Here is a 19051-nt window from a genome sequence, read left to right as displayed (position 1 = left end):
TTGGACACGAGCTTGTCCATGAACCCAGACTTGACCCCACCTGACAAAATCCACAGTCAGTATCATTGCTGTTTTTTTTCCCCACTGTTGTTAAAAGTCGAGTTTTTTTTTTTAGCTCACAGAGACACAGGAGCTGCTGGTCCACTGCTGCCTCGTGTGGTAAGTTTGTGTCACCTCAGTAAATCTGAACAAAAGGAGTTTAAAATAACACATTTTAAACCTAAGTGTTGGAAGCAGCGGTGGACCAACGACTCCTGTGTGCATGGATTTCAAATGAACCATTTTATCACAAACTTTAGTTTCCAGCTGGGAAATGATGACGATATCATAGACTTAAAAAAAAGAGTGGGGTGAGTCCAAGTGGTTCAGGCAGGCACTTGACAAACGGAGCGAGGAAAGATGCTTTTGTTTCATCCTTGTAGTCGATAAAGGAATTTTTTTCTTCTTTTTTTAAAGAAAAAGATAAAACAAGACAACCTTCAATTAAACTCCAGAGTGTCTCAAACTGTCTGGTAATGATGGAAAGTTGACTCCAATAGTCAAAACACAGTTTTTGAATTTCTCATTTACATGAATATGGAGATTAGTTGATTCCTCGTATTAAATCAAAGATATTTCACTTGCATCTTGAAATCCTGGACATTTAACTAATGAGTGTTTTGGACTTGTGGGTTTTTGTTGGTGTCACAATGTTTCCATTGAACGTGGCGGTGTGTAAAATGTGAGTGAAATTGTTTTCAATTTGGCAAAAGTAGAAGATAAAACAATCATATTCATTTCTTACACGTGTACAATCACCTGGTTGAGTAAACCGTTGTTTGGTGTTCGCTGCAACTTCAACAGTAAATGTACTTTTTTTGTGTTTTAAATGTCAGGTTTTATTCCTCATCATTTCTTTTTAAATCAAGCCCAAACTGAGTATTGTGATGCAAGAATTAGTCGGTTAAACAGACATTAAACACCTTCAAAATATACAATATTTAATTATTTTGATGTGGACAAATCACCAAACATAAAGTATCCGTTTTTAAGATTGGGAAATATTTGCATTTTTAACGTTAGTTTGTGTAAAAGTCGCACTTCCAAAAGATGGAGTGTAAAAAAACAACAGCAGCTGTGGAACCTTTGAGCAAACGTGGCCTCTTTTTTTTTTCTTTTAAAAAGGAGAAATTAATATTTAGCAAATATGACTTCCTGTTAAAAAACTATAACACAGGCAGATTCCAGCGCAAAGGAAAAAAACAAACAAATAAACACGCAGAGCTGTCGCCACATTTCAACACATTCATGTAAAACAGTGCAGATTTCCAGTTTTGTTTTGCAAAGAGCCGGGACATAAAAAAATAAAAACATGATTACACTGATTATGGCGAGATCATTAGTGAGAGTTAGTAGATTAAGAAAAGTCTCTTTTTTTTTTAAACCTGTAACAGAGGACGCTCTTTCTTTACACACACACACACACACACACACACATGTTCAAGCTGGCTCAGAAATGAAAACACACACTCATTTTATCCTTCACTTCTTGAAACACAGTACCCGTCTATGTCTCTTCACCTCAAATACACTCTCTCACTCACACTCACACACACACAGGTTAAAGCCATCTCAGTATATATCGCACGTCCTCTCAGTTCCCATGGTAACCTGGCTGGAATGTAGTGGCTTTTAGGACACGCACATATTCTCAAACACACACACACACACACGCACGCACACACAATTCACGGGTAAACAAAGCATGTTTTGGAGGACGGACAGCAGGTGTGGACACGTGTGTGTGTGTGTGTGTGTGTGTGTGTGTATGTGTGTCTGCGTGTGCGGCAATTCAGACGCCTGATTCGAAGTTAAAGGTCCCTCATCGCGTCCCTGATCGGCGGTTCATGCTGACCTTTGATCCCCTGAGCCAGGCCACGCCCACCTACCACGAGCACAGCAGAGACGAGACAGGAAGTGAGGCAGACGGAGGAAGAGCGTTTATTTTACAGGTCGTGTGTTCGAGTGTGGAGAGAGAGAGAGAGAGAGAGCATGCATGTTCACGGTGTGTGTGTAAAAAGTGCATTTCCGTGTGTGTGTGTGTGTGTGTGTTTGTGTGTGTGTGTGTCTGTCCTCGACCCGTGACCTCCAAATGACCTCAGCAGCCAGAATAATAACAAGTCTTTAAATGGGCCACTGAGGCCGTGTGAGCCACCGTCAGTCAGACAGTCAGCGAGGTTCACCACAAAGCTGATAACAAAACAAAACAGAAAACAACAACAACCAGGATCCGAATGTCAGAGATCAGAGTCGTCAAGGAGACGCACCTCCTCCTCCTCCTCCTCCTCCTCCCCCTGATTAGTGTCGTCGTCCTCTCCCACTCTGCCGTCCTGGAAGGAGCAGATCAGTTGAACATAATGGACTCGGGATCTAGGTTTGCCATTTGCGCCATGTGACGGAGGATATCTTTTTTTGTGATAATACCAAGCAGCCGCCTGCAGGGGGAGACAAAGAGGAGGAGGAGAAGGAGAAGGAGGGGAAAAAAGAGGGTTAGATACAAGTGAGGAGGTAAAGGTGGTTTGTGGTGAGCAGCAGGAAACAACATGGTGTGTTTTTGTTGGCGTAGATTGTGATTTATTTCCTTTTTTTAAAAAAAAAAAAATTCTACACTATTAAATGATAAAAATCAAAGCCAACAAAAACAGGAATCCCTAAGGGAGCAAGAGTCATCAGGAAGGAGAGGAACGATGGTGAGGAACCAGAGAGGAAAAGAGATGTGAAAGCAGCTGAGAAACAGAACCGACTACTGTCTTCAGGACAGGGAGACATTTCTGGATCCTGAAGGGAAACAGGAAATGCTAAAGAGGAAGAAGAGGGAGGAGGAATCTCTCTGTCACACGAGTCTGAGCGCCTTGAAGGACCTGAACGCGTAGCTGATCAGAAGCGACAGAAAACGAACCCTCTTATTATAACAACTTCAGTGTGGGACCAGCAGAGGGCGCTGTAACAGGTGTTATCATTTCTGACTCGGGGGACAGAGACGTTTCCTCCTCTCCTCCTTCACACGGTCACCATCTTTAACAAACACGGAGCGTCTGATGACTTTCACAATATTCCCTCAGTCGTGATTCTGATCCAAGAGAACACGTCAGACTCGGCTCACGGTGGATTAAGGTTTTTTTGGGGGGATTTCAGAGGCCCTGTTCACACCTGGTATTACACTTTATCCATCCTGAGTTCAGCTCTTCACAGCGGACACTAACATGTGACCTGGATGCATCTCCTGCGACTAAGGACAAGGACAAAATGATGTCAATGATGCCGCCGAATAAAGGAAAATAAATAAATCAAAGTATGGGGCACTGATGAGTGTAAAAAAAAAAAAGTGGACCAGAAGACGTCAGCTGAGGAGGCGGTCTCTAATGAGTCCTGAGGACAGTAATGTGGTCACATGTGTCCTCAGACCAGCTCTGAATGTGGATGTTGATGCTGGATCTGAGGAGAGTGTTCAGAGCTGAACTCTGAACGGATGTTATCACCAGGTCTGAACAGATCAGGGTCAAAGGTCTAAGACAACCAAAGTTCTGCTTGTTGTGCTCTTGAATTCAGGGCCTGAGGTCAGGGCGACGAGAAACATCCGGAGATTCACAAACAGCTGGAAAACAGAGCAGAGCTGGGTCCAAACCTTTGTTTTAAAACAATGCATTTACTCATCATCATGAACAGAAAATAATAATAATAATATTTGAACCCAGATCTGAGAGACAGGAGTGGAGATGACCTTCGGTTGGATTAGAGCTACAGCTACTGAGCAGCAGGAGGCGACTTTCCAAGAGCTGCTCAGATCAAACACAGTCACAGACACTTGGAAGGAAGACGAGGCCAGTGTTTCCTGTGAGTCACTCCATCTCTTATTTAAATCTGGACTGTGTGTCCAATAAGTATTTTAACATATTTAATGCCTACAAAAACTACATTTCAAATGAATTATCAATATAATAGGACATATTTATAGACACAAAGTGAGGTCGTCAGCAAGTTTTTAAACTACATTTTCAACTGGACTCTCAGCTGTAGCTGACGATTTCATACATTTCTCGGCATGACTCAGCAAAAAAAAAAAAATCAATGTAATTAAATAATATGAAAAACGTGACTTGTAAGTAGAGAAAATCCATGTTACAAAGTACTTTACGATGCCGGCTGGCATAAATAATTTTAACAATAAAGAAAAGTAAAATAAATGTTCTATTTCACTCTCTTTAATTTATTTCTGCAAATTGCAACAAGTTATTTTCTTTCTTATGTAAAATTGCCTCGTTGAAATGAGCCGTCAGCTTTCCTACAAACACACATATGACCACTAATACTAATAAAAATGAAGTCATCGTTTTAGTAAATGACCGCAAACACAAACTCTTCTCACTTTTAATCATGTATTTATAAAAGTGAAGATTGTTTTTTTTCTCTCTCTCTTGAAATTGGACACGACACCGCTGCCTCAGAGGAAACACTGGCAGCTTAAACTGTGGGATTAGTGATTACTTCATCAGGGTAAATGCTATCACACCACACTAACCGACTAAGGTCACTACAGAGCTTCTAACACCAATCATCAGCACAACGTCACGCCACCACAGCGCTCACTACGACTACAGGAGAAACATGGGAGGGAATCTAACTCCACCCTTAAATGCACTTAAGAAACGACAGCGCTCCGCTTCCCAAGGCGGCTAGCTACTCGCCGAGTGGTTGTCACGGCGACGGGTCACATGCCGTCAATCTGTGGAGACTCAGGAGGCAAAATGGGGGAGTGGAGAGGGGAGGGGTTTAAAAAAAAAAACAACAACAAAAAAAAAAGAAGAAAAAATAATGTTGTTAATGGAGACAGAAAACTGAGAGTGGGTGAATATGTTCAACATGTTGTGAAGAAGGAGGAAGGCGAAACAACCATGACTGCAGATGTCTGATAGGTCATATATAAAATAGAGTATATCATTTATAAAACATTAGAGTCAGGTCACTAAGATCACAACATCCTAAAAACAAATCTAATGAAGGTGCTAGTGAGCTAAGACAGCACTAATCAGAGCTACAGGAGGTTCTAATACAGTTTCACACAACTACAAAGTCCAGTGAGCACTTTTCAGACATGTAAGCTGCAAAACAGCTGGCTCCAGATGTGTTTGTTACACTGAACGCCTTTAGCCTTCAAACATACATGTGGCGATATATCAAAAGTAAAGCCTCTAAAGTAAACGCTCGCTGCCCGTTTCACTCGTCGTCACGCGTCGTTACTTCGCTACTCACGGCAGGAAGTTACCTGGCTGAAGAAGAGCGAGTTTACGGCGGAGAAAGCTACGTTAAGAGATGTTCCATCCACGTTCAATACATAAACTTTATGCACTTGGTTCTCTATGTTTTGAATAAATAGAGAAATCCTTCACGGACATTTTGTTTTCTTCAGTTTGACAGACATCCTGATATATTTCGCTATACTATTGTCTTTTCACAGAATCGTATTGTGATATTATTGGTATCGTGGACCATGTATCGCATCGTGACGTACCATGTGATTCCCAGCACTGTCCAACACAGTAATGCCACTATGGCATCAAACAAGGGTCAATAAGGTTTGTAGCTGATAGTGGCAAATCATTCTAAAGCTTGTGGACACATGTACTTCTGGTGTTGATTTGCTGTTGATTGTATTTCTGTCATATTTTTATCCATGGACACGTTGCTACACTTGCACTTGCTGTTCAACCATGGATTTACGTAGACTACGAGATGTGAAAAGAGCATATTTGTTTACATAATTGCTGTGCTCTGCATAGTTCTGGAATATTCCACTAGGGGGCACATCAGCAGAAAAAAAACATCGCCATCACATCGCTTCACAGATTGAAAATTTGACAATTAGGGCAGCAACTAACTCATTATTTTCATAATCGATGTTGAATATTTTGTCGTTTCATTGAGTACTTTGCACTGATTGATGTTTCCCGAACCTCAAAATTAGGATTTTCTTAAATATATTTAAGCATTTAAAAAGATCAAATGATCAAAAAGCTGAAATTGAATTTAGACAGTGGGACAGTTGCGTATATAATATGTACACCGGAAAGTGCATCTCCATGTGGGATTGCAGATTGAATAATACATATATTTAATTTACAAAAAAACAAACGATAAATAATAAATGATATTATCTTGTTAAACTGGCAACACATTTGTGTAAAAGAGGTTCATGTCTGAAAGGGGCTCTACACTGAAGCAGGTGACAGTTCCCATACAGGTCCCACTTTACCAGACCCACAACAACAGAAGAACAGATTTTCTATATACACAGCCCTCTCCATATGTGCTACCGCTACCAGTGGTGAAGATGAAGGTCAGAGGTCATCTGTCTACACATGCTTCTCTAACACCATTAGAGGTGAATCCAAACCAACCAAACAACCCACAAACATCAGCAGAGTGCCAGCAGTAGGAAGGACAGAAGAGTGGGAGATCTTAATGTTAAGCTGGGAACTGTCAACAGCCGTCACTCCTGAGAGGTGGAGCCTAAGAGACAGGTGCGAAAGTAAGGGAGGGGTGTGTGTAGAGGGGTGGGGCTAGTAGTCACCAGGGGCTCCTTGTGCTGCTTGAGCTCCTCCAGATGCTCTAATATATTCTTCTTTGTGATGATGCCCAACATAATCCTGAAACACACACTTGTTACTCAGTAAACTGCCAAAAAAAACCAAAACAAAACAAATAAACAAAAACACAAACTGCACATAACAGGGTGGAACTTAAAATACTTTACAGTGTTAACATAAAACATATCTCATAATGACAAGATTCAAATTATAACAAAGACAACAAAACATTTTAGGAATTCATTTGAACATGAACCAAAATGTAAATTATATAAAATGTACTGCATGAAAATGTTCATGTATAAGTCTGGTGATATTTTTATTTTTTTGCCATATAATCCAATGAAAAGATCAAAACCAACGGAAATGCATTGAGCTAAACTGCCACACTGTCACAATAAACATGAGCACACTCATTTGGAGTTTGCATGTTTCTCCCCGTGTGTGCGCGGGTTTCCTGCCACAGTCTAAAAACATGCAGATTTGGGGATTAGGTAGGAGATCGTAGGTGAGAGTATGAGAGTGACCTGTCGTTTGTCTATATGTGGTTTGTCGTTTGTCTATATGTGGCCCTGTGATGTAATAATAGTTTATTGTGCGTTACATTTTTACCCAACTCGGAAAACTCGGGGCAACCTCACCAACAGCGACATGTGACTCCTGACTGGAAAAACAAATCGATATGTTTGTGACCTGTTTACAGTGAAAAGGACTTATAAAGTGCTACTCGTTTTGATCTTTTCATCAGAACACCAGTCTTGTTTAATTAAAAAAGATGGATATAAAAATGGAAAATGAAAACAAACACTGCTGCACAGCGACAATAACAAGAGGTCTGAAACCCGGGGAGTAAATTAACAACGATTCGTGATCAGTCCCCTCATTCCTACATCACACCAGCAGGTGGCTCTCTGCAAAAACCTGAGTGTTCCTGACTGACTGCATTTGCTCAACACATAATACTTGTTATGCAGCTGTAGTTAGTTAGAGTAGTTTGGTGTTTTAATCGCTCAGTAGGAGGGATAAAAGGCCATGCAGATTAAAGAACACATCCAGGATCTGAGAGCCCATGCAACACCAAGACTGTGGTGAGTGTGTACATGTGTTTCTGCAATGTTTGTCAACCTCAGACGTGTCAATCAAAAGAAGAACGGAGAGAAGGATCTGTCCTCTCTCCTTCCAGCCATCATTCAACAATGCCACTCTCTTTGTTTACCTACTTACCCGTTGTGAGTGACAAGACACTGGCGCAGCCCCAGCTTTCTGAAGATGTCCACCACGATCTCCATGGGCGTGTGGTCGGTGACAGTGAAGGGGCTCATGTCCAGGATGGAGCGCAGCTTTAAGGGCCGAGGGCTGTCGGCCGGCAGGGTGGGTGCGTGCTGAGTGAAGTACACTCTGGAGTTTAGCAGGATTCCCTCCTGCTTACGACGAGCATTTTCTGTTCAGGAAGGAACAAAAAGACAGAGGCATTAGTGTTTGTCTAAACTCATCTTATTCATAAACACACAGAACTTTGGTATTCAGCATCGCAACAAGTATAAGTGATAGTTCAGGTGTTATTTGTATGACAAATTGACATAGGCAACAAATGAAAATGGCCGCTGGCCGAGATACAGGAGAATAACAGATTCTCTTAGCAAAAGCCACTTCGCAAAAGGTTCACCAAATAAAAGTGACACAATGTAGGATTTCAACCTTCAAATAATGTCTCCAAGATTATTTTGATGGTACATCAACTCCAATAACAGGGTGAACGGTATCTCTGTCAAAAAGAACCACAAAAACCACTACAACATTCATACAGAGCTGAAAAATTGAATGGATTTTGAAATTTATGTGCAAACAAAATCTGGCGAGACAGATATACATACGTAAATCCTGGAGATGGTTGTATGTGATTATCCCAATAGATCAGCAATTTCTGAAATACTAAATACTTGAATCCAAAGTCACTTAAATCATCTTTCAGACTGATGCTTAGTTTGAACAGGTGTACCTAATAAAGTGGCCGGTGATTTTCTTACCTAGAGCGATAGTGATGTCCCTTCGCAGAGCAAAGCCCACCAGCCTCTGAGACTCCTTGGACACTATCACAGGGAAACCATTATAACTGGTTTCGTTGATGACGCTTTGCAGCTCCTCCACCGTCAAGTCATCCTGCGTCAGCACGGCTAGCGGCGGGTCACTGCGACGTGGCCTCATCACCTCCCTGGCCAGCGTGGTGTGGGTGAACTCCTCCTTGGCGTCCAAGAAGGGGTATCCGTTCAGACGGATGTGGGCCTCGTAGATTCCCTCGCGGCCAAACGCGTCGCCCACCCATTTGCTGGTCATGACCGCGGCCATGAGGGGGACAATGTACTCTAAACCGCCAGTCAACTCAAAGACGATGACGACCAGGGAGACCGTCATTCGGGTCACACCACCTGCACGGGAGGAAGAGTAAGAAGAAAAATAAAGATATACAACAATTAGAAATCATAGTCACGAAGAATCTATTTTTTTCACATTTTAACGACAACTTGCATTTGAAATATTCCATTTTTTCTGAATTTTTTCTCCCATAGTAAATCAAATCGTTAGTTGCAACTGCTGAGTCAGCAATTCCCAAATACTGTTTTCCTTCTTACATTATTGTTAGCTTGGCATGCTCGGTCAGAGATTCCCAAATATGTGAAACGGTAAAACCCACAAGCATCAAAATAAACTGTTGACAGTCACTGTACACTTCACTGCACTGCCGTATATAACTGCTGACTCACCCAGACACGCCGCTGCCCCCACCATAGCGTAAAGACCTGGAGTGATGCAGTCTGCTCCGACCTCACACCACTCTTTAAACAGGAACCAGTCATGGTGGTAGTAGGCCAGCTGTTCCATGGCGATGCCTACGATTCGCCCTGCGATCGCCCCGATTGCCATGCTGGGGATGAACAAGCCTGACGGCACCTGACGGGGTGAGAAACAGGAAGTGGGTTTAAGCCTCGATTAAAAACGTGAGGGTGACTAGATACTCACTTTTTTTTGTATTTAATAAATATGTGTGTATATGTGTAAAAAGAAGTGACAATAAGTGGAAACTGATGTGACTGACCAAGTGTTTCTGTTTAAAAGCGTTTTTTACTATTTTACGACAGGACAGTGAACACAACACACAGGCTATTGAAGCCATTCACGATGGATGTTATCCTTTTCAACAACTCAAAATAAACCACCATGGTTGGATTATGTAAATAGTTAAAAGTAGTTACAGTTCAACATGTTAATTTGGGAGAGCTGGTGGTCATTAAGGGTGAGTCTGAAATTCGGGCCAGACTGAAAATATACTGGACAACTGTTGTTGACTGACTGTAGGTCAATATTCTCTCATAAAATGCAACCCACGCCGCACTCTACTGGTTAAACATATTCATACATTGGGGCATCACCTTGAGTCCAAATGTGAATATAGTCATGATGATTTTAAAGATGAGAGCCAGGCAGAGCTGCCAGATGGCGGCGTAGACACCGGGCCCCGACGGCCGGTTGGGGTTATCAGAGAAGGCCTTGCTGCCGTTCATCTGGCTGCGGTACTGGCAGAGCTGAGACGACTCCAGCGGGCCGCAGTCAGTGAACAACTCTTTTATCAGCTCGCTGGTGTTCTGGCGCGTGTACGGGTTCGGGAAAGCGACCACAGCTGTGATGGCGGCCACGAGGATCACCTCCAACACTGGGTACTTCCCTGCAGACACAGACAACACACGGTGTCAAGAGTGTGTGAGGTCTCTCTTAGGTCTTCCTCACTGCGACTTTAAATCAATTACTGTTGCATATTGAAGAAAACATTTAGGACTGGAAATGATCTTTTTTCTTTGTTGTTATTAAAGAGTTTTCTGTAAACATGGGATTGCTTCAAGAAACAAAAAGGCCTCCAAGCGCTGTAGTACATATGCCAGGCCTGTATGTGGAGCTGTAATGCTGCTACTGAAATACAGCAAAAAGGAGAAATGAGCATTGCAAAGAGAATGCACACTGTTTACATTGTATACATAACAATGTATGCAATCACAGAAACAGAGACCGAATAAACAAAGTCAGTGCGACTAAGAGACTAAGATGACAAATATGGAGCTAGTAGGGTCATGAAAACGCAGATGTCATACAACAGTAACAAGAAACCAGTGATGTAGATGATCTCTAAACCAGTACACATTCAGGGAATCACACAAAAATAGGGCAGCGTCTTTCAAATCAGAGTTGCATTTATCTAATAGGTTAGTCACATATTATTCCAAACTGAATGCTGAATCAAGTCAAAAGAACTCACCGAAGCGCGTTGACTTGCGCCGCCTGCACCAGGAAATGTTAGCTCGGATGAAAAAGGCTCCCCAGAGACCTCCGAAGACTCCCAGGAGGATGAACGGGATCAGCTCAAACAGGTACCATGGCGTGTGGTACTCCACATAGAACAGCACCAGACGGCTGTTACCAAAGGGGTTGATGGAGCGCAGGACAAAGGCAGCCACAAGGGCGGCGAAGAAGGAGCGCCACAGTGTCTTCAGAGGGAAGTAGTAACTCACCTGGAGGTAGAGGAGTTAGATGTGAAAACCTTTTCTCCATTATCCTCGAATTTTGCAATTTACAATTTTAGAGCAGGACACATCATGTACCTCCTCCAGGCTGAAGAGAACTCCTCCTATCGGGGCTCCAAAAGCCACAGACACCCCGGCCGCTGATGCAGCAGAGAGAACCTGAGAGGACAAAACAAACGCACCTCATTTAATGTGATGAATTCTTGAATGTGGTCATAGAAAACTATATTTGACTCTGGAAAAAAAATCACAATAATAAAACACTGGGGGATGTTATGCCATGGTCAAACTACACAAACTTAACACAACTTTTTGTCTGTTACTATGGTTACGGTGTTGAATGCCTCTAACAGCAAAAATATACAGTGAAAATGATATTTCCTCACAGTTTCAGTATCATGGTTTACATCATAAACACAACATGTTATGTTCCTATTTCAAAGTAAAAGCACTCAAGCCTTTCAGTTCCCTGAATACGTTTTTCTTTCAGCGTTTTATTATGAAATTTGTGCAGCATCATACTGCAGAATCTTGGCACTAGATCAAGTACGTAAAAGTATGTTTTATGATTTTCAAAAAGGCAAACGCTCAAAGGCAGATGCTCCACAGCAGGTGAACAGGAGACACAAACCCTGTAACAGAGGTACACGCATGTGCAGCGTGCTCTAGGCTCTCATTGATAAATAAATGAATTAATTACGCCAGAGGAGGGAGGACAGGAGGCGTCCCAGAGGAGCCCATGATTGTTATTCACTATGACTCACCTCTCTCTTCTTGGCTTCGTTCTTGCTGTACTTTGGGAAAAGGTAGGAGAAGATGTTCCCACAGCAGCAGGCCACGTGGACCAGAGGTCCTTCTTTCCCCAGGCTGAGGCCGGACGCCACAGCCAGTACCAGAGTAATGGTCTTGATCATCAGGGTCCACTTGCCCAGGTAGCCCCGGATGATGAACCCACTCAGGATGGTCTTGATCTGGAATGTGGTGGACAGAAAGAAAGAAGGTGTACATTGAATGTAGATTTCAGATAAGGGTCACTTTTGAAAGACAATGTAAACAGTTTGAGCATCAAGACCAAGTAGTGTAAATACAGCCAAAATATTGCACTACAGTTCATTTTTAAGTCTTGGTTAGTGGAGTTTCCCACTAGAACAGAGGTCTCAATTTCATGCAACCCACCACTTAACATGAAGTTCAAATGTCTGTTTTTAATATTTATAGGCTCACTGCAAACGCTCAAGTCTGACGTGCAAAAGTTTGAAACATACATTTGCAAGCACATCATTTTCCTCACCTCTGGGATCCCTGAGCCACACGCGTAAGGAGCAAACACCTTCACCAGACAGACAGCCAGGAAAGCGAAGGACAGAGCCCAGTAGATGTACATGAAGTAGTTCATGATGTATGAACCGGGACCCTGCAGAGGAGGAGGAGGAGACAGGAGCAGGTGAATTCTTAAGTTCCAGTCTTTATGGAAACACTTTGAACATATCTGCATATGCGTCTAACACTGTGTTGTTGACATACATACATAACATTAGAGTTCTCAACGGGCCTGAAAAATACAACCCGACCAGACCCAGCCGCGGGTCTTTCAACCCGAAACCTGACCCGGCCCGACATACCAGCATGAATTGTCCGCCCGAACCTGACCCAGCCCGAAATACATTTTCCCATTGAACGAAGCGCGGTGTTGTATTTGCAGCGGGAGCGGGTGCTGCTGCTGCTGTTGACGCAGCACCCCTCTCCTGGCTCGTGTCATCTGGGTCCTCCAGTACCGGCTGCTGCACAGCTAACAGGCGGGACTTCTGTTTTTTCTGTTGTAAATTTGCCCTTTGGTCAGCGGGCAGCATCCGCAACTGGTTGAATTTTGGCCACAGGAATGTTGCAGCTTTGTGGAGTGGTGCGCAAAACCGCTGCGCATGCAGGGGCCTGAACACGCAGGCCTAGTCGGGTTCGTCGGGCTGGCCCGACCCGTTGGGAACTCTACATAACATAACTCTATAAATGTTCCTTCATAGTTTTAGTGTCTTCAATATTAATGTGCAGTGCAATGCAATCCGCAAAGCCCCACGACCTCGGAAATTCCGAGATCCAACTACAAATGGAAGGCACCGTTCATGTGAGTGTCAGGCCTCTGGTGTGCTAGTGTTAGTCTACCTCAGCCTGGCCCAGTATTAGCTCAGCCCAGCTCTTCCACTGAGGACACTTGTCCCGCTCAGCAAAGGTGGTCTCATTGGACGTCCAGCAACACTGCTCGTGGTTGAACCACATGGCGCTTAGACACACGCCCTCCTTTAGGTCATTCAGCCAATCGGCAGCAATGTCAATAAGGCCAGCCAAAGCACCTGACAGGAGGAAGAGGGAGGAGACAAGGCGGCGAAGGAGTGAAGCCAGGGAGAAAGGAGAGTGGTGGTAGAAGAGGAAAAAAAGCGTTTGTGGGACGTTAGCACGATAGTTAAAGTAAACAGATTCATAAGAGATAAGATAGAGTTAAAAAAAATGCTTGTTCACCTACATAAAGATTGAGCTTATGTTGACCTTAAGAAAATAGACACCTACAGTCACACCCTCCCACAATATTTTATACATAAATGCAAACTCCAAGTTTTGTAATCAAATCACAGTAGGGAATGTTACTCTATTATGGCATTGCTACATCACAAGTTAGACACTTCTCAGAATAAACAACTCAAAACAATTTCACATTTAAAGCTGCAGTGCGTAACTTTTAAGAACATACAAATGTCTTGTCACATTCAAACCAATGTGAAATGTGTTCACACATTGCTGATTAAGTCTATCAGGTCCACGCAACTCCCTGTGTTTCTCAGTACGACAGTGTTTAGTTTCTGTGTTGCCCACCAATATCCCGGCACTGCACACAGGAAGTGATAAGTTTTAGGTCAAGACAGATCGAGGCAAAAGCAAAATTGCAAGAGTAAAGCGAGACTGCTGCAAACCAGTTGAAGTATGAGTAAAAACGCAAAGAAGCATCCATGAAAGGTACCCTTACTCTGCTGCTGTATACACACAAACGCTCCCTCAGTCAGGGTCTGTTTTCAAGGACACAGCATACCAATAATACATTGTTTCTGCTCACAAAGACTAAACAGAAGCAGAATAACGACGAACAACAATAATAATGATCACCAAAGGTTATGCACTGCAGCTTAAAGGACAATATCTTTCAGTTCAGACATGGATTAAAAAAAACAGAACAACATTATAAACCCATTTCTTTTTTTTAAAGTCATGTTTCTTCCCATGGTTTCACTTTTCCTACACTTGGTCTTGTGGCTCAGAGGACTGTACTCTGGTGAAGAACGTGTGCTCATGAGCAGCCAAGTGAACGAGAACAAAAGACAGAGGTGAGAAAGGGAGAGACTGAGCATGAGCTGACTGGAGCAAAGCATCTGAGAGTCACCAGCAAAGGAGATATTTCTGTGTGTGCATGTGTGGGTTACCTGAGGCCAGGCCAGTGAGAGTCACCACCAGCCACCCAGACCAGGCATCGTATAGACTCTTTGTGAATTCCCATGCTGACTCCTTTTTCTTACTGTTGATCTGAAAACACACCAAGGAAACCCAATCACACAAAGAATTAATAATACAGGAAATAAATTTCACAAGCGAGAAGTGTTATACATGGTAGGTACAGTTCAACTGCTCATTATAACATTAGAACAAATATCTTATCAGCCAATCACATGGCAGCAACGCAGTGTTTTTATTCATGTAGACACGGTGAAGATGAGCTGCTGAAGTTCAAACTGAGCATCAGAAAGAGGAAGAAAAGAAAGGGTATTTCACAAACTGCTGATCTACTGGGATTCTCATGCACAACAATCACTAGTGTTTACAAAGAGTGGTCCAAAAAAAGAGGAAATATCCATTGAGGAGCAGTTTTCTGGGAGGAAATACCTTGTTGATGCTGGCAAACAGAACAGTGACAGTAATTCAAATAATCACTTGTTACAAAGACAGTATAAAGAACATCTCTGACCACACAGCATCAGGTGGACAACAGCAAAACAAAGTGCCACACCTGCCACTTTATTAGGTGGCCTGTGTACCTAATAAATTGGGTGTGAGTGTGTATTGGCTGTGATGCAAGTGGTTATTTTAACATATTTTAATAATACTTTGAAGACAGAAAACTTCCATTTCTAAATATGTGACGTACAATTCTAAATTAAGTTTTCATTTTATTCTGTCGATAATTCCGGACATGTTTTATCCACTGGCACAAAAACTGCTGCTCTCAACAAAGCAGTTCTTCTTTTGTGTTCTGATGCTACTGCAGGAAATGCGTAACACACTTCCTGTGAAGAAGGAGATTTCTATTTTTCTGACACCAGTGGGGAGTCTTTGAGCTTCATGAAGTAGAAACTGTCAACGCTACAAAAATAAACTAATCAGCCAGTTCATTTGATACACCTCTGATACAAGTGCTTTTGTCTGATTAGATATTTGCATCAACAGACTGTTGAACATCAACTACTCTGATATATTTCTAATAAAAAGTATTCGTCAGAGTCCTAAACAGCGTGAAAACAATAACAGATAAGGCTGCAAAATAATCAAAATCACAATATGACCAAGTGCATCCCAAGACACTGAAATTACATTTGATATCTTTCAAAAGAATCGCAATATGATGTTTTGACCATATTGTGCAACTCTAGAAGGCAGTGTGATGCAACAGGTTATGACAGCCAATCAAAACAGGTTTAAAGACTTTAAAAGTACATGAAGGTATTTTTTAAGGAGTCGTCACCTTTCTGTGTCTCTCTCGGTCCTTGCACTTCTCACGAACCCAGTCAATAGTGTGGAAGTCATCGTAGGTCCCTACACCAGGTATAGGCTCCTCTAGGAAGTCCAACAGGTGAGTGGAGCTGCTGGCAACTCCGCCTCCGTTAGACATGGCGTAGTTAGACCCTGAACAGGATAAACAGACAGAGCAAGAGAGAGAGGGAACCTTTAATTCAACATTGTACAATATAATACATTTTAGAAGCTGACAAATATATTGACATTGGGCCGGTGCGTAAGAATTGGTGACATCTCTTGAGTACAGACTGCCACAAATGGAGGAGTCCACTTCTTCCTTGCCCAACTGTGTCATGGATTGACAGCGGCCTTCATATAACAGAAAGCATGACCTTCTTCTTTGTTTGTGTACTAATCTTCTGCTTCAAAACACTAAATCCCTGCTCTGGGTGGTTTGTCCCTTCAGGCTGCTGTAGAAATATGGTGGCGCAAGATAGGGTAACGGATCTATAGAGCCAAAAACTAAAAAGAAATCTAATCTTAATCTCTAGTTTAGACAGTCATACATATACCGCATCCTTTGGAGTAACTAACTTTATTATAAGAAACAAATCACAATATAGAGGCCATGATACAACGCTAATGTTATACTACATACATACTACATACTCTTTTTTATATGTGCATCTGCGATTTCAAAAAAGATCCACCCACTTCAACATAATCCTCTTTCTGTTTAAACAAGACCCGGTCAATCTGAAACCAGGTCAATCTAAAAACTAAAATAAATGACATTATAATTATATTTAAAGTCTTTAACAGATGCTTTGTCGTTTCTTTTTTATTGGAGCATTAATTTGGATGTCTGGAAGTCTATTTAGCATTTACCTGATTGTACCTACAGTGTACTGCAGTATGCAGGACAATATGATCACATGTAGGTCCAATAATAACCATGAAAGTCACCAAAAACAATTTGAACAAAAAAAAATACAATGCAAACATTGTCCAGTGCCTTTTCAGTGATGAGTACAGGGACTCTGTTCAGAATGACAGGAGTTTCAAATGTCATGTAATGAATCTAATTTGTTCTGCCTGGATGAACAGATTCATTATGGCAAATGATACGTCTGCAGCTGCGCACACACACACACACACACACACACTTTTATTTGTTTTGCTTCATCTGGAAAACATCACAAGACATCAATACGTGGCTTTCATTTAGCTTTGCCAACTGACATGTTGTTAAATGAATTAATTGAGTAAACTATAGTTTAAATCTGATAGTTAAGCATCTTCATTTTTGATTTTAAAGGACAAGTCACCATCACAAGTTTGGGATATCAAGGCAAACCCATTCTCCAAGATGCCAAAGCTGCCTACATGTGACAAATATGTGAGACGTCTTCATCAGCAACACAATAGTCACACTGTGCCCGACGATGACAAAAGGCAGATGTGGAACAACAATCAGAACTTTTGATGCGCTAGAGGCCTGTGAACATTCAGATTCATCCAAATTACTGTAAATGAATCTATTTAAACGTGGGTGTGACTGGTTAAGTTTAATGCTGTCATGTGTTATCCAAATTCAGTTCAAACTCAAACCTTAAAATTCTGTTCAATTTTAAAATATACAGCCTGGAAGCACACCAGACCTTTTGAAGTAACTACTCCTTGGCCCATCAAAACCATCAAAAGACAGTTATGGTTTGTTTTTTTTACTGTTAAACTGGAGGATATAAGCTAAACTGTCCTCCAGAGCAGACGGCAAAGTGATGAGCAATTCTAGAGACTTCCCCGTTAGCTTAGCTATTAGCTTCACCCAAATTGTCAATGGTAAAGAGTAATAATAAATAATGTCAAGTTTGTGTGTGCGGGTGGGGAAAATATCCATCCATTGTCTACCACTTTATCCTGCACATGAGGGTCGTGAGGGAAGCTGGAGCCAAGCCCAGCCCTAAATTGTCCTTTGATGGGTGGTTTGTACATGATGGGTAACAGTGGACCTCCAAGCATAACCTCAAGCAGCATCCATCATTACCATCTTCATTGTTGTCTCTTTTAACCAACACAAGATCACACCACCCACTGGACTGGAAGTGTTGTGCAACACAATCACTGAAGTAGTGCTGAGAAATTCAAGCCATTTCTATCAACAAAACTCATTTCAGAAAGCCTTAAATCCTCATTGATCTCCTATAAGCTTTGATGTCTCAGACACCAAGATGCAGTTTTTAACAGAAAAATGTCAACCTGATTTACGGCAAAGAGGAGCTGCATATGCAAACAATGAGCACAATGTTCAACAATTCTCTATCATGTTGTGATAGCTGTGAGGAAAAGTACCTGTGTCTTACTACTGCTGCATCTTTCTTGACACTGACCATCTGTTTTCCCAACAAAACATTGTTTCTTCTCTGGAAATGGAGGAAGTTCTCCTCAATTTTACCAAATAAATTAAACTTTAATAGAAAATCAACTCCTATTTCTTGGGTACTTGGAATTTAAAAATACACCACATATTCATTTGTAGGCAGTTATTTATAAAAGTGCAATCTATAACAATATGAATCCATAGTGCTTCAGCAACTTGGTGGCTTTCACACTGCAAAAGATAAAATGTGTGTATGCAGAAACTCAGGGACATACATAGTGAACATTAAAATTAATTAATTAATTTGCATTATTGCAACTTGGAAAGGTTCACAACTGTCAAACAATACCTCATTCATTGCTCTTTACTCTCTTTCATATGCGAGGTCCATAAAACAGATCATGCAACTTTTCCCAAGCATTACTACATTGAAACTGCTACACCCTTTACAATGATTTTACTAAGTTGCTTTGTATGAGAAATACATCTCAATCCGAATAACTGAGAAGTAAATAGGTGAAGACAGTTTCCCGACAAGACCTCCAATATTCTGAATGTAGGCCATGACGGACTCTTTGAAAGTCACTCCCTTTGATCTTTGATGATATTTGAGACAGTAAGAGAGCTGTTGGAGGCCTTTGGTGGACATTTCAGTGAAAGAAAGGGACAAAATGGAAAGTGCATCTTTCGTCTGACCAGCCAGTGCG

General features: G+C 41.8%; 1 protein-coding gene across 7 annotated transcripts in view; it reads right to left on the bottom strand.

Moving 5' to 3' along the window:
- Positions 1–1453: 1453 nt before the first annotated feature.
- Positions 1454–19051, bottom strand: part of clcn3 (chloride channel 3) — a 31395-nt gene continuing 13797 nt past the window's right edge. For 4 of the 7 annotated variants that reach the window (XM_058624253.1, XM_058624256.1, XM_058624257.1 and 1 more), the window contains 13 exons: positions 15972–16132; positions 14659–14758; positions 13352–13539; positions 12486–12608; positions 11959–12165; positions 11273–11353; positions 10930–11182; positions 10052–10344; positions 9386–9572; positions 8651–9049; positions 7848–8064; positions 6608–6683; positions 1454–2474 (listed from right to left, as the gene is read on the bottom strand). In XM_058624253.1, the coding sequence (XP_058480236.1) occupies positions 2277–2474; positions 6608–6683; positions 7848–8064; positions 8651–9049; positions 9386–9572; positions 10052–10344; positions 10930–11182; positions 11273–11353; positions 11959–12165; positions 12486–12608; positions 13352–13539; positions 14659–14758; positions 15972–16132 (2483 nt within the window). In that variant the 3' untranslated portion in view covers positions 1454–2276. Of the gene's footprint in view, positions 2475–4724; positions 4772–6607; positions 6684–7847; positions 8065–8650; positions 9050–9385; positions 9573–10051; positions 10345–10929; positions 11183–11272; positions 11354–11958; positions 12166–12485; positions 12609–13351; positions 13540–14658; positions 14759–15971; positions 16133–19051 lie in introns of all 7 variants that reach the window. The other 3 variants (XM_058624258.1, XM_058624259.1, XM_058624255.1) reach the window with 2 other exon arrangements.

This window comes from Solea solea, chromosome 3 (assembly GCF_958295425.1).
Source record: "Solea solea chromosome 3, fSolSol10.1, whole genome shotgun sequence".
Lineage (NCBI taxonomy): Eukaryota > Metazoa > Chordata > Actinopteri > Pleuronectiformes > Soleidae > Solea > Solea solea.
Note: the sequence above shows the minus strand (reverse complement) of the source record. Positions and strands in the feature narration are given on the sequence as shown.